The sequence below is a fragment of the Rhyacophila brunnea genome, unplaced genomic scaffold (genome assembly GCF_057557595.1).
Source record: "Rhyacophila brunnea isolate RB1 unplaced genomic scaffold, BYU_Rbru_1.0 scaffold_24, whole genome shotgun sequence".
In the NCBI taxonomy this organism is placed as follows: Eukaryota; Metazoa; Arthropoda; class Insecta; order Trichoptera; family Rhyacophilidae; genus Rhyacophila; species Rhyacophila brunnea.
Genome location: NW_028232904.1, coordinates 22,933,513 through 22,948,931, shown reverse-complemented (window position 1 = coordinate 22,948,931; position 15,419 = coordinate 22,933,513). Strand labels below are relative to the sequence as shown.

The 15,419-nt window shown below is 33.0% G+C and overlaps 1 protein-coding gene and 1 non-coding gene across 2 annotated transcripts; one reads left to right on the top strand and one right to left on the bottom strand.

Moving 5' to 3' along the window:
• Positions 1 to 4,393: 4,393 nt before the first annotated feature.
• On the bottom strand, positions 4,394 to 4,465 carry TRNAH-GUG (transfer RNA histidin (anticodon GUG)). Its single transcript has one exon. It is a non-coding gene; the product is annotated as a tRNA-His (tRNA).
• A 7,478-nt stretch (positions 4,466 to 11,943) lies between these two features.
• Positions 11,944 to 13,529, top strand: LOC147069226 (uncharacterized). Its single transcript, XM_085951277.1, has 2 exons — positions 11,944 to 12,051; positions 12,509 to 13,529. The coding sequence occupies exon 2, from the start codon at positions 12,683 to 12,685 to the stop codon at positions 13,130 to 13,132; it is 450 nt and encodes a 149-aa protein (XP_085807403.1). The 5' UTR covers positions 11,944 to 12,051; positions 12,509 to 12,682; the 3' UTR covers positions 13,133 to 13,529.
• The last annotated feature ends 1,890 nt before the right edge of the window (positions 13,530 to 15,419 follow it).

The window sequence follows — 15,419 nt, the reverse complement described above, 5'->3', positions numbered from 1 at the left end:
CGGATGTTTGCAAAGAAAACGGTGTATATTTGAAGAATAATTTAATATACAGCATATAAAGATTTGTATTAATTAACTAGAATGGCAGCAACCGCACAGTGTCTGCCATGGTGTTGACTTGTTGATAATTTCAAAAGGCTTTTTCGCTATTACTATTGCCTTGCACTTATACCTGGCGAATGGGAGAAAGTCACCTGCCGCCTGATGATAATTGCAATTTTATTCAATGTTACTATTTAATTTAGACAAAATAAAATTTATAAGAGCTGCACTTAGGAATCGCCGTACTCCAAACTCTTCAAAAAAAGATTATAATGTATTGTATTCAACCTTTTTCATACGTCAATGAGTCGGCTCGGCGATGGTTACAGATATTTTAAAGTTTATAAGGGAGTATTTTCTTAGGAGAAGACTCTTTTGTTGTTATTTTGTTAAAATAAAATACGTACAACATATTAAATTCCTTTAAGAGGGATGTTTATAATACCACCAGAGGCACCTAGCGGAAAAATACGGAGCTTGCAATTTTAGACATTTTTTTGATAATTTACAATTTCAACTGTATTATTTAATACAGTGTACGTACTTGTATGTACTTATCTGAAAACATTAAAAAGAAAAATAGAAACTTAATTAGTCCAAGTCAAAGATGAACTTAATTTGTTACACATTTATGTCCACAGTAACGTTATTATTATATAAATATTTTACCGTCATATTTATTTTTAAAATTTAGTTTCTTAAGTTTTCTATGTATTGACATTTAGAGATTTTCGACTAATTCATATTTTTTATATTTATTTTAAAAAACATCAATTTTTATAAAAATATAAATGTAAATAACTTGAAATCCTTTTATTAATATGAAATCTTATTTAGGTATGGTCCCAATATTGAAGGTCGAATCAAAACATAGAAAACTTAATTAACTAAATTTTAATAATAAATATGACCATAAAATATATGTAATAATAGCGTAACTGCGGACATAAATATGTAAAAAATTAACTAACTTTAATTGAATAGACTTAAAAAATATATATTTTTCGTTATAATGTTTTCAGATACCTACACATTTATTAATTAATACAGTTGAAATTGTAAGTTATCAAAAAATGTCTCAAATTTTTGCAAGCTTCGTATTTTTTCGCTAGGTGCCTCTGTTGGTATAAGCATCCCCCTTAAAAGAAAATTAACTACTCCAAACGTCTAAAATATTGTTCTGTATTCGCCAGTAGGTATATTATTAACTATTTAGAATAAGTGATTAGGGGAATACCCAGTGAGTCTGAGAAGCAATAATTCACATGTACCTACCTAGTTGGAGGTAGTCGTAAAGTTTTGCACGACTCCGCACTAAGTTGAAATCCAATCAGTGACCTTCGCTGCCCTATGTAACTAGTTAGTGAACTATACATATGTCTCACAATGTTACTAAACAAGAATGGATATATAACAAACATAATATAATATGTTTTGTTTAGTATATTATTATACACGGATATAATATAGTAATATTCTTTAACTTTTCCGCAGTGCAGTAGTCAGTTATCGGCTTGAATAATTATTATAATACAGTGGTTAATTCTAGAGTATTTTCTGTGTTTTTGGAATTAGAATTTTATCGTCTTCTCGATCAAAAAAAAATAATTGAATTACCGGGATGAGAATATAAAATTCCATGACCGGGCTAATCAGCCATAATGTATTAAAAATACTACCGTTGCCATTGAAGGATACTGAGGAAACAAAAAATTGACGCAGTGTTTGAAATACTGGGTACAACAGCAAATAGGAAAAATCAAATGGTTAGGCTAAGGCCACATAGACAGGTGCCTTGCTAGGTGGTGACGTGCTAGGTGACATATCCTAGCGAACGGTCGCACACTATACTATCGCAATGGCCACACTGCACGCTTCGCTACTTGATTATTAGTCAACTAGTGAGTCTCCCGGCGAACAAACGTGTTGGTTATTTTTATTGTGTCACCTAGTGATTTTGCAAAATGGCGGATGTTTCTTCAGTATGACAAACATCAAACAACGTATATTTTGAGGAGTACGCATGGGATGAATTTACATTATGCACCCAACAAGTTCGAATTTGAGACTTTCGAAATTTTAAACTTAAATTGTCTGTGAGAAGTTGTTTTCTGGTTAGTTTTGAGAGTGACATCGTTGTTGACTTGAGCGCTCCTAAATGTCAAATTAATTTATACCTTTTATAATTATAGCACGTAGCGTGCAATGTGGCAGTAGTATTTTTAGTACACAAGCATAGCACCTAGCTCAGCACTAGCGAAGCACCTACATATGTGGCCTTAGCCTTACAGCTGAAAACTCTCACCTCCGTCGTACTCAGTATCTACCTGCAAATTCTCTATGATATGCATACAGTTTTTATAAAATAAGTATGCGGTACGTTTTTCGCTTATTTTATAATAAAAGTATTGATAGAGCATTCTCAATAAGTGATCAAATCAAATCAAATTTTATTTATTTTACATAAGTGTAGTGTAATTTAAAAATTATTATTAATAAGACGTACACAATATGACATTTAGAAACAAATAAATTATATTAACACAGTATACTCGGTATATTAAAATAGAGGTTATATGAAAAAACAGAAAAATGACAAAACAGAACATGACAAAACAGAACAACGATAAATATAACTATGACCTTTCAGGAAAAATATAAATTTAATATTGAAATTGTCATATCTCTATTATGTTGATAGATTTTTAATGGCACAGATTTTCAATACGTCATAATAAATCAAATTATATACCTAATTTCTGCATTCCTAATCGTTAGAAAGCCTCAAATAAACGGGACTTTGCCGGCAAGCTTAGGATATCTCATCTTAATCAATATAATATGTTTAAAATAATTGGGTGACTAGGTACAACAAAAAAATTACCTAGCCTAACCTAACCTTACCTAAATAGATTCCACAAAAATTAATGGTTCATTTTTCTCCTGGCTGTTCTGTTTGGTCACTTTTCTGTTTTGTCATGTTCTGTTTTGTCATTTTCAGTTTTGTCATATTCTGTTTTGTCATGTTTGTTTTGTCACTGTTCTGTTTTGTCATGTTCTGTTTTTTCCGGTTACCAAAAATAGAAATAGATGCAGTATTAAATTATTAAACAGTAGAAATATTAAAATCGAAAATTGTAAATTAGATACTAGGAATTTCGCCGAATGAACTAAGTAGACCCTATTTTAAGAAGTTATAAAACAATGCCCACTTATAAATACTCATGCTCAAGAAGGTCGAATATGTCAACATCTGATGCGATTTGGTTGAGTTATTATAGCCCTCCCAATTGGCATTATCAATGTCAGAATAGTCTTGCACCTTGGGAAAATAAACAATTATTGACACTCTAGATTTCTAACATATTATAAAGGACATAAATATCGGAAAAATACGTGACAACATATAAATTAATATCGTCTAGTGCAGGGATGGTGAGCCTATGGAACGCGAGATGATGTTGCTTGGCACGCGAATGTTTCATTTCGAAGAGAAAAGAAATTACTATTTAAAAAATGTTTCTTTTTATAAAAAAAGTTTTATGAATAAATATAATGTATTATACTTACGTAAGTAGGTACTTACTTATATACAATATTACAAAATATGCGTATTTTCTTCGGTTTTTCATATTATGCTTAGGTACCAATCGATGCGATCCCTAGCAACCACTAATATTGTTTTACTTTTTACGGATTTCTTCCGAAATAACTTTTCATACAAAACACAATTAACTGAAGGTGAATTCAATTCTACTTAAAGATGGCTAAAAGTATTAAAAGAATGCAATAGCATCGTGTTCTGATATATTCTAAAAGTTTCAAATGCCTAGCTAGTCGGGAAGTTAGTTAAAAATCGATTGCAAGATTTGTACTGGATAAACAACCAACCGGACAAACAAGAATATGACCTAATAAAAACTTTGTAAAAATGTAACTTAATTGGTAAAGCACATTGGCAGGAATCCGACAAAAGAATATTTTTTATCTATTTTAATTTTGTTAGGCTGGGCCTAATTGAAATTTAAACACTAACCAAACCATCTTCATTTTGTATTCTTAGTTCAATTAAAAAACAAATAATAAGTATGACTTACAAGGTTTAGTGAGCACTGTTTTTGTTGATTCTCTACAACCTACTTCCACCTTTCGTCAGTCAGTTCAAAATATTTTTATCGAAAATGTTTTTAATATTTTTTTGTTCAATGCATAAAAACGATAAGTGCAAATAATATTTTTTATAATAGCAGTTTCTTAAGTGTCGTGTGAGTATATTAATTTATATATTTTATTCGTTTATAAAATTGTGAATTAAAAAAAATGTCTCCGCCATGACAATGGTTTTATCCATTGCCGTGACCAGGAGTCGAACCTGGGTTACCACGGCCACAACGTGGGGTCCTAACCACTAGACGATCACGGCTATCGGAGACGGTGAAAGCGTCGAGAAAAATAAATATCATACGGTTATTAATAATGTTATCTAAATTGAGTTCACTGGGTGATGTTCATATGCTATCTTTCAGCCTACCTACTTATTCAATTCAAATTGAAAAAAAAATTTTTTTTTACATACAGTGAACATTACAAATTATAAATTTAAGACGTTTACAACATGACATTTGAATGCAGAGAAATACTATTAAAACAGTTTAAAGAAGAAGAAAAAATATGTGCTGTATCATAGAAACAGTTTAAAAAGTAAATATTACATAAAATATTATATAAAATATAGGTAAAACATGGAAGTACACGAATGAGCTAAGTGGACCCTTTTTTAAGAATTCATAAAACAATACCCATCTATACTCATCCGCACGTAGGTGTAATATATCAACATCCGAAGCGATTTGGTTGAACATAGTAATTGCACTCCGAATTGGCATCACCGATGGCAGGTTAGTTCTGCACCTTGGGAGAACAAACAACTAATGCTCCCAATTATTAAGATAGTTATCAAGGACACACAGGTCAATACTACCAATAATGGCAGAGTTCTCATTTACACCACGTAAGGTCGAAAGAAAAAGTCAGTTGGATAAAGCCACGGATAGTATCCATATAACCTTAAATAAAGGAGGAAAGTTATATTTGTTTTGGGGCGTTTGGTAGAGAGTGAAATTTAGAGCTGCGTGTGCACACCGTTACGAAAGTGCGCAACAGTATAAAGTTAGCTGCAAATCAGTCAGCTGTATACAAACGCAAGTTTGATAGTAGAATTATTGTTCCTTTGCCTAGGCAACAAATGTATTATTGTCAGCTATTTGCAATTCCCTGCATGCCAGAAGAGAACCTCAACCTGGCTTGCCTGTTCTTCAAGCCCACTGGATTCCGGCGTACTGAAAGGCCGCTAAATACTATCTACAGAGTGTATACGGCGAAGCTATGAGATGCTGGTTTGACCTGGAACAAAGCAAGGATACTGGCGAGCGACAGGGTTTCTCGAAGGCGCCACGCGGTGTCCATATGCTCCAATTAAGAGGCGGATATGGCCAAGAAGAAGAAGATATTATAATATTATTCTATAACAATATAGCATGGTAGAACTGTGTGCATATCATATAGAAGTCAAATTGTAATGTTATATTGTCAATAAATATCAATACCAAGAGGATGTTTAGACAATTCACACGTTTTATAAACTTTTTCAGTAATTAACTAAAAAAAACTGTAGCGAGCCGAATATTCTTCACCGTTGCCAAAAAAACTCCTTAATTAAGTCTAAGTGAAGGAAATAAAATTCATAACCATTTTTACTTTTCCCGGGCGATTCGACGCACACCTCCTTTTTTTAATTGACTTTAATTAAAGAAAACTGAGTTTTTTTGGTGGCATTTACAATCTTTTGAATTTTTACATCAATGGGGGTGAGTTATTAATGTCGCTCGTAGTGGTTTTCAATAGAATTTCAATTTTCTTTTCACAAAAGAGACTACAATATACGTTGCGTAGAAAATCAATTTCACCTACATACACAATAATAATATATGATACCTAATTGTAATAAAATCGCAGTAGAAGTCAATGATTTATGAGTCATGTCGAACATATATTATTAATTAATAATTACAAGATAAAAATAACTTTTTATATGCATCGTTTTTAAATTTTCTGTTGAATCATATAAACTTGACTTGACTAGCTTAAACGATCAAAAAAAATGTACTTGATAGAAATAATACTGAAATTTCATTTTGACATGTCATATTGATTTCCATAGTAACGCACGTATATATTAATATTTTTTTCTGGGACCCCAGACCCGTACCAATAATGGTGTCGAAATAACTTCTCATACAAAACAGAATAAACTGAAAATGAATTCAATTCTACTTAAAGATGGCTAAAAGTATTTAAAAATGCATTGGCATCGTGTTCTGGTATATTTTAAAAGGTTCAAATGTCTAGCTAGTCGGGAAGTTAGTTAAACATTGATTGCAAGATTTGTACCGGACAAATAAGAATACGAGCTAAGAAAAACGTTGTAAAATAGGCCTGTCTGTTAAATGTCTAGTGTGGTACCTATCAGTTTATAAAAAAATATATATTCATTTGAACATACATAATGTTTTTCAAACACTTCTGAGAAAATATATAACCAATAGAAAAAATCTTTTAAAAAAAAATTACGACACCCGGCTGGAATCGAACCTGAATCTCTTGGGTTTACGCCCATTCCGCGTATTGTCTATTATACTACTAGGTGACATACTAATAATTACGACAACTTTTAACTATTGGTCTTTTAATACCTGCTCATCAGCGCCCCTTCAAATCAAGCTACTATTGGCAATTGGTTTTTGTTTATATTCATTAATTCGTATGACGACAGGATTTAGACCAGTGTTTATGCGGACCCGCGCCGGTCCCATTGTTATAGCCCTGCATTTTTGAGCCCATCTTTGTATTCTTATCAAGTATTAATAAGCAGCATAATGAATGTCTGCAAATGCGTTTGATAAATATTTGTTTTATCACACCATTATTCGTATCAATCTAAATTGTCTATATATTTATTTAGAAAAATAGTATTATGGCATTACAGCGATTGGCCAATGCGCCATAATGCATAATGCATACAAATTATAAAAACGACTTAATTACAAATAACAACCAATATAAGAAGATAGTAGATAAGGAAGTATGTGCTTATGAAGATGTTAATGTAAAATGATGAATACAAAAATAAATTTTACCTATTTAACACGTCCACAAATATGATATCTAATATATAAAAATTAATATTTGTGTGTTTGTTTGTTCGTATTTAATGCGCAGCCATACCGTTCATCCAATTGCAATAAAACTTTGTAAACTTATTGCTTGCACTTGCGGGAAGAGTATAGGCTATACTAATATATAAAAATAAATGTCTGTCTGTCTGTGTGTCTGTCCCGTATGCGTTCCTATACCATTCATCCGATTGCAATGAAATTTTGGTAAGTGGTTGCATGCACACCCATGAAGGTTTCTGAATTAGAAAAATCATCATCTTCTTCTTCTTCTTCATTATATTTTCTTTTATTCGTATGGTTCCTATACCATTCATCCGATTGCAATGAAATTTTGGTAAGTGGTTGTATGTACACCCATAAAGGTTTCTAAATTAGAAAAATCATCATCTTCTTCTTCTTCTTCATTCTATCTTCTTTTATTCGTATGGTCCCTATACCATTCATCCGATTGCAATGAAACCTTCGTCAGTTGTTGTGGTAACACCCTCAATGGTTTTTGAATTAGTACAACCATCTTCTTCTTCTTCTTCTATTCTATATTCTTCTATTCGTATGCGTTCCTATTCCATTCATCCGATTGCAATAAAATTTTCGTCAGTAATTGTGCCAACACCCACGAAGGTTTCTGAATTAGTACAACCATCTTCTTCTTCTTCTTTTTCTTCTTCTTCATTCTATCTTCTTTTATTCGTATGGTCCCTATACCATTCATCCGATTGCGATGAAACCTTCGTCAGTTGTTGTGGTAACACCCGCAATGGTTTTTGAATTAGTACAATTATCTTTTTCTTCTTCTTCTTCTATTCGTATGCGTTTCTATTCCATTCATCCGATTGCAATAAAATTTTCGTCAGTAATTGTGTCAACACCCGCGAAGGTTTCTGAATTAGTACAACCATCTTCTTCTTCTATTCTATCTTCTATTCGTATGCGTTCCTATACCATTCATCCGATTGCAATGAAATTTTGATCAAGTGTTGTGCTCACGCCGCAAAGGTTTCTGAATTGTTACAACTATTTTCTTTTTCTTCTATTCTATCTTCTTCTATTTGTATGCGTTCTTATATCATTCATCCAATTGCGATGAAATTTTGACCAGTTGTTGTGAGTACGCCCGCAAAGAGTTCTGAATTAGTACAACCATCTTCTTCTTCTTCTATTCGTATGCGTTCCTATACCATTCATCCGATTGCAATGAAAATTTGACTAAGTGTTGTGTTCACGCCCGCAAAGGTTTCTGAATTGATACAACCATTTTCTTCTTCTTTTTCTTCTATTCGTATGCGTTCTTATACCATTCATCTAATTGCGATTAAATTTTGACCAGTTGTTGTGCGCAAGCCCGCAAAGGTTTTTGAATTAGTACAACTGCCTTCTTCTTCTTATTCTATTCGTATGCGTTCCTATACCATTCATCCGTTTTTTTGGATCCATCCGGAACTTTGGTGAGTTGTCGTGCGCACGCCTGCAAAGGTTTCTGAATTAGTACAACCATCATCTTCTTCTTCTATTCGAATGCCTACCTACACCATTCATCCGATTTCAATGAAACTTTGGTGAGTTGTCGTGCGCATGCCCACGAAGATTTCTGAATTAGAAAATCATCTTCTACTTCTATTCGTATGCGTTCCTATACCATTCATCCGATTGCAATGACATTTTGATCAAGTGTTGTGCCCTTGCCCGCGAAGGTTTTTGAATTAGTACAACCATCTTCTTCTTCTTCTATTCGTATGCGTTCCTATACCATTAATCCGAATGCAATGAAACTTTGGTGAGTTGTCATGCGCGTGCCCACGAAGATTTCTGATTTAGAAAATCATCTTCTTCTACTATTCGTATGCGTTCCTATACCATTCATCCGATTGCGATGAAACTTTTGTCAGTTGTTGTGCGCACACCTGCAAAGGTGTCTAAATTATTATTATATAAAATACAAAGTTTGTTGTTTGTTTGTTCCATCCAATTTTGATTTTTTTTTACTACATATTAACAACATTAATAACGTTTTCATATTTTGGATTCGATTTTAATTTAGTGTTCTTATGTTTGACCTTTACTCCTATTAGAATTATTTTCATATTGCCATATTGTATTACAAAGATATTTTAATATTAAAAAAATAATTACCTATTATTATTTTTCAAATATCTAAGATAAATATAACCACGAAGCGACCCTGTGCGAAGCCGGGTACTTCAGCTAGTAGTTAATAAAAAAAAATCAATCTTTATGGTGGCATCAAATAATTCAATCGCATATGCGACAGGATACCATGAAGACCGTAGAGTTACCAGTGATATTGGTGAGAACATGAAAATAATATGCCATACTATGTATTATTAATTTTTGTTTTATATAAAATCAAAATAGCTTTTCAATTCAGTTTTAATTCAACCAGAAAGACACATCGACTGCTTTCAATCACTGTATCAAACCAGGCTGTTAACAAGTCTAAAACAAAATCTATCATTAAATATATTATTACCTTAGGAGATAATATATGCCAGGGGTACCATTTCAGTGGATACCAGAAAACCTGGACTGGAATGAGGTTATAAAGAAAATATGCCAAAGTATGTGGATAGCTTTTCACCATAGGGCATCATTAGAAAAGGGGAAATGGAGTAAGTCTATTCTACCATCACCACGAGAGGTGCCCTGGTTTGTAGTCTTCTTTGACGAGGAATGAGCTTAAGTTAATACTGAGGCTAAGAATAGGGCACACCATGGGCAAAAGATTTGATGTCGTCATGGGAAGAAGCGAATCGCAAGTCTGCGATGAATGTCATGTTTTAGAGGACATTGCCCTAAATATGAACTTCACAAAGTACAGCTGCGAATTGCGGATATCTATGAGAATGTCGACGAATTGAAGGGTATCCTGGCGGTGGGTAAGACAGAAGAGCTAGGCAAAATTGTAAAGTTATTTAACAGAATAGGAGTGAGGACCTGATCAACGCATCCCCTTCTAGAAGAGAAGAGGCGATATGACAGCGAGTCGCAGTCAAAGCCTCGGTAAAATCACAAAAAAATATATATATATTATTATCTTCTAATAAAGCCAGTTTAAATATAAAAGGAGTTTATAAGTTAATTCCGCCATTTCATAACACCATGTGACATTCCAAAAAAAATGATCCCCTCATGGAAGACGTCAATCCAAATGCAATTAATTCCTACTCGAGAATAAGGAAAGTTACATAAAAACTCGTCAAGACTGCAACACGTCGAATTTTTTATGTGACTTTGTTGATAATTTTATAGTAGTAATAGTTTAATTATATTTTCAATAACTGAACACTAAACGAATAGAAATCAAAAATTACATTATTATAATATGATAATTGGTGTAAAAAGTGCAAAAGCCAACGACCTTGATTGCTTGACACTGTCTAGAGATAGTAGAATGAACAATATTTATTTAGATAGTAATATTAGTGTGATATTTATTTTTCTCAGCGCCTTCACCGTCTCCGATAGCCGTGATCGTCTAGTGGTTAGGACCCCACGTTGTGGCCGTGGTAACCCAGCAGCCCGAATTCGTAACTATCGACTCGTGTGGTCGACAACCGTGTGGGATGACAAGTTAGTATCGCCCGTTTCATGTCGTATACGATAACACCTATTTTTGAAGCCACTCGCTACGGACTATTTTAATTCGCGAGTGACCAGTTGGCAACATCGCCAAAACCGAGAAAATCGGTGTCTATGGTACAAGATGAAACGTCAAAAATGAAATGTCAAACGAAATCATTATTTTTGTTGGTTATGTTTGTGTATAATTCCTATAATATTCGATTGATTTAGTATAATATGATATAGATATATGTACGTAGAATATAACCTTACATAATTGCGAAACCATATGATATTATTACACTGTAAAACAAGATTTAACAAAATAAACACAATGTCTTCAATAACATTTATTTGTATGTAGGTATTTATTCATTACAAACCATTATAAAACATTAACATAATTAATTGAACTCAAGATAACAGAGTATTAAGTAACATTGTGAATAATATAATAATTTGGCATCTTTATTGTTTATAAATTGGTAATTGTCGTGGACGACACCTAACTTATTCATTTTGACATTTTGATTTTCAATGTCACTGTCACATATGAAACGAAATATCAAAATAAACATGTAAATCGGGAAACAGGAACACGAATTTACGTCCTTCGTCGAGCAAAAGAAAGGAGAAGCTTCAATAAAGTGATCTTAATTGAAATTAGGTAAGGTTATGTCCATCTCAACATTACACCTAGGTAGGTACCTACCACTTTTGTTTTCTCTATGGATATAATATTATAGGTAAACGTCAAAATATAACATACATCTTCTGTCTTTGATTCATTTTAAGCTATACAACACCCATATTTATTTTTTCGGATTGTAAACTCTTCAGGCTTGTAGGTAGTAACATTGAATTTACGATGAAATAGTCGCCGGGAACTCCTGTGAAATCAAAATACCTACTATATAGTAAACGCGACGCAAAAATTACATCATTCGTTTCCTTTATCCAGTCTGGTAAGGTTACGTTTTTCTATTTTTTTCAGGTCAAGATGGAAAGAAAACCATATTGTAGTGTGCAGCAGAAAACAATCTTGTTGGATTTCATGGGCAGTGAGCCGGAATTGGTAATTGGGAAGTTCTCAAACACCTTCACATTCCAAGACGCCCAACGTAAATGGCAAGAAATCACTCTAACTTTGAATGCGATTCCGGGCTCAAATAAAGACTGGAAGCATTGGAGAAAGGTGAGTACCCACTACCCAATACTATACATATGCTATAAGTACTAACTTAATATATTTTGAGTGCCCAGCAGTGATTCATTAATATAAAAATACAACGGAGGCACGATCGAACTGTGGTCGGTGTAATACCGATAATTTGTGGTTCGGTATTTCATAATTATTCAAACAGCGTTCAATGTGCGTTTAATTTTTTGGGTTTTATGAAAGGGTGTCACAAGTATTATAAGGTCGAATACCCGTACTAGTAAAATCATGGAAACAGCTGTGTATATTTATAATGGGCCTCTTTAAAGTTAATTTATCTCAAGTTGACGCATGGTGTACCTAGTTAAATTATACCAACCTTTTAGTTTGTACGCGTTTGGTTATTTGTTCGGGGTCTTTTATTGTTGACACGCCTTAACTTGACAGATGATATAGGTGAAGGTGTGTTTAACTAATGGTTAATAATTTGCAGACATGGCACGATATACGGAATAAAACGAAAGGGAAGCAAGCCGCAATAATCAGAGACTCGACTGCTACAGGAGGCGGACCTTCAACTGCCCAAGTTTTAACCGGAATAGATCTGCAAGTATTGGAATTCGTACATCCGACATCCGTCCGAGGCCTAGATGAAGTACCGGAGTCAATGATTGAGAATCCAGATGACGATACCATTGAGGAGTTGGCCGTGCCAACATCACAGCGTAGGGTACAGGTGGCAGCGCCAGAATATTTGCATGTTTCAGAGGTAGTAGGCCCACCGTGTCTACCACGTAACAAGGCGTCAAACTTAAAGGCAATGTGTGACATTGGCAAAAAACACATGGAAATATTGGATAAATTTCAGCAAGATACGTTGAAAATGAAGGAGATGAAATTAAACGAGGTGTGCAACACGCACAGCACGTTCTGTACGTTGCTTCGGGAGATGTTGGACACACAATCCCGTAGTACTGTCGCGCTTGAGTCAGCTCTAAATATGGCTCAAGATGTCATAAATGACAATAGAACAGCATCTCGCGAACTGATTGCATCAAATTTACGTATAGCTACGGCATTAGAATCGATAGCAAATTTTATTTCGTCGAGCGATTAGACCAACACAGATATTATTAATAATTTACCTTTCAATCTCTACCTTGGATGGTAGGTTGACTTTGCACAAACACATTTACTTAATGGATTTTGCTATTTCTAATTCTTCACTTGTCCTTGTTGATTTTGTGTCAATTTATTAATTTTTCTTTATTACAGACTTAATGGTGAGTATGGTTTAACGAATCAATTGATTCATTTTAAAAACTGGCGTTGTCACCTATAAACTTATTATTTTTAATATTATGTAGGTACTTATTTATTCAGTTTCATAACCTTTGCAAGCATCACTCAATATTATTTTAGCAGATTATGATGAGCACACATTTAACTACTTTGTTACATAAAAGTTTTATTATTGAAATATGCAATAATTAACATCAATTAGTTAATAAATCAAATATAAAAAAAAAATCTAAAATCCATTTCAGATGCATAAAAATATTAATCATACTGCGGGTTACGTTGGAGCCTCTATTAGACAGGGCTGTTTATATAATATTTGCTACATGCTAATCTGATTTCAGGTTAATCATATTTTCCACTTGATATTATATACATGGAGTGATATAACTCCTGGAAGATATGCCAATGTCGGTCGAAGATTCTGGATTAACCCGCCGAATGGGTGATGTATCAATAATGTAGGCCCGACAAAGGAAAGTCCATGTAAATGTATTTACTACCTTCATTTTTCCTTATTATAAATAAAAATTATTAAATTAATAGGTATAGTCAAGTTGGTAAACTTGCGTTAATTACTGGTTGGACATTTTCCTTCGTCGGGGAACCTTAACGAGTTTGGTCACCAAAACACTATTGAAAGATTTTATGGATAAACTGATTAAATATTGCTAAAGAAACATAAAACATTGATTTAATGTTGTTATAATAATTTAATAAGACATTTTTATTCAGATTCCATATTGTCTTTATAATGCTTTCGTGACTTGCATTACCTCAAGGGTCAACATGGAAACATGCTCTTGTTAGTTATAACATTTTTAATACAAAATATAGTCTAAAGTCTTATGTAATCGAAGATATGGATGTGTAACTGATATAATATTGCAGATAGTCTATGATTGCAGCTTTATAGTTTATTCATAATAAATATATAACCTATATTTTTTACGGCCCAACGGTGGCCGATGGCGGCTAATGCGTCAGCTTATAATGTGGTGGGTCCCTGGTTCGAATCCTGGGTCTGGCAAATACACATTGTTTTTCATCATGTGTTTGTTTGGAGTCGGAATATTCATAGGTATAACAAATGGATAACATCCGTTTCTTGTAAAAGAAAAAAAAACTGTTAATACAAACCAAAAAGGTCCATATGATCTTCGGATCAGACATGGTCCAAAAAAACTTATAATTACATTAGACTGGAATGGCATTGGGTTTTGCTTGATCCAGTGGATTTTTTACTTAGTAGAGATTATGAAATAAACAATAATTTTTTCTAATATAATTTTCATGCAATTGTCAGGCTCTCAAGATATTCTAAAACCAACTCAGCTATTGTGCATATTTCTAATCAACTATAATGTCTATAGAAACATGATGAAAGCCAATCAATTCAATGGGTCGTGGATAAATATTTTTGGGTTGATATTGTAATTTTATGTAAATTCAAGAAGTCAACTACCTAATTTTTTGCATGATTCTAGATTCACTGATGTAAGCAGATGGAATTTTTCTACTCGGCGCTTGTAGCTCTACAGAGGACTGGTGCAGCCGACTCTTCACTGATTCATGGACATTCTAGTTTTAAAAGCAATGCATTGTAATTAAATATATTATGTATGCAGAGCGTACATGACTGAGGTTTAAACCATGATTTTTTGAATAAAAAATAATGCTTTGGGAAAATTGCCTTTATATAATTATTTTCTTACCCTCCAATTCCATTGAATGTCAATCATAATAATCAAGTAAATAATTTATTCAAAACAGTTTTTTACACACATTGAACATACATTGCATATTTCATTGATTGGTTAAATATGAATTCAGTTTTAAGGTGCACTGATCATATCATTTAAAATTTACCAATGAATACAAAAAAATAATCAAGATGATTTTACAATAACTCCAAAACTGTTGACATCTGTTCGTTGAAGGGTGGGTCATTTCTAGTTGCATACTATTTAATGATTGTTTTTATAAAGAAATGTACTGTTTGATAAAATATGTAGTGTTCGACGAACGCATACTTTATAATAGATTTCAATAAATTGTTAGTTGTAATTGAATTAAAATACTCAAATGAAAATTATCAGTAAATC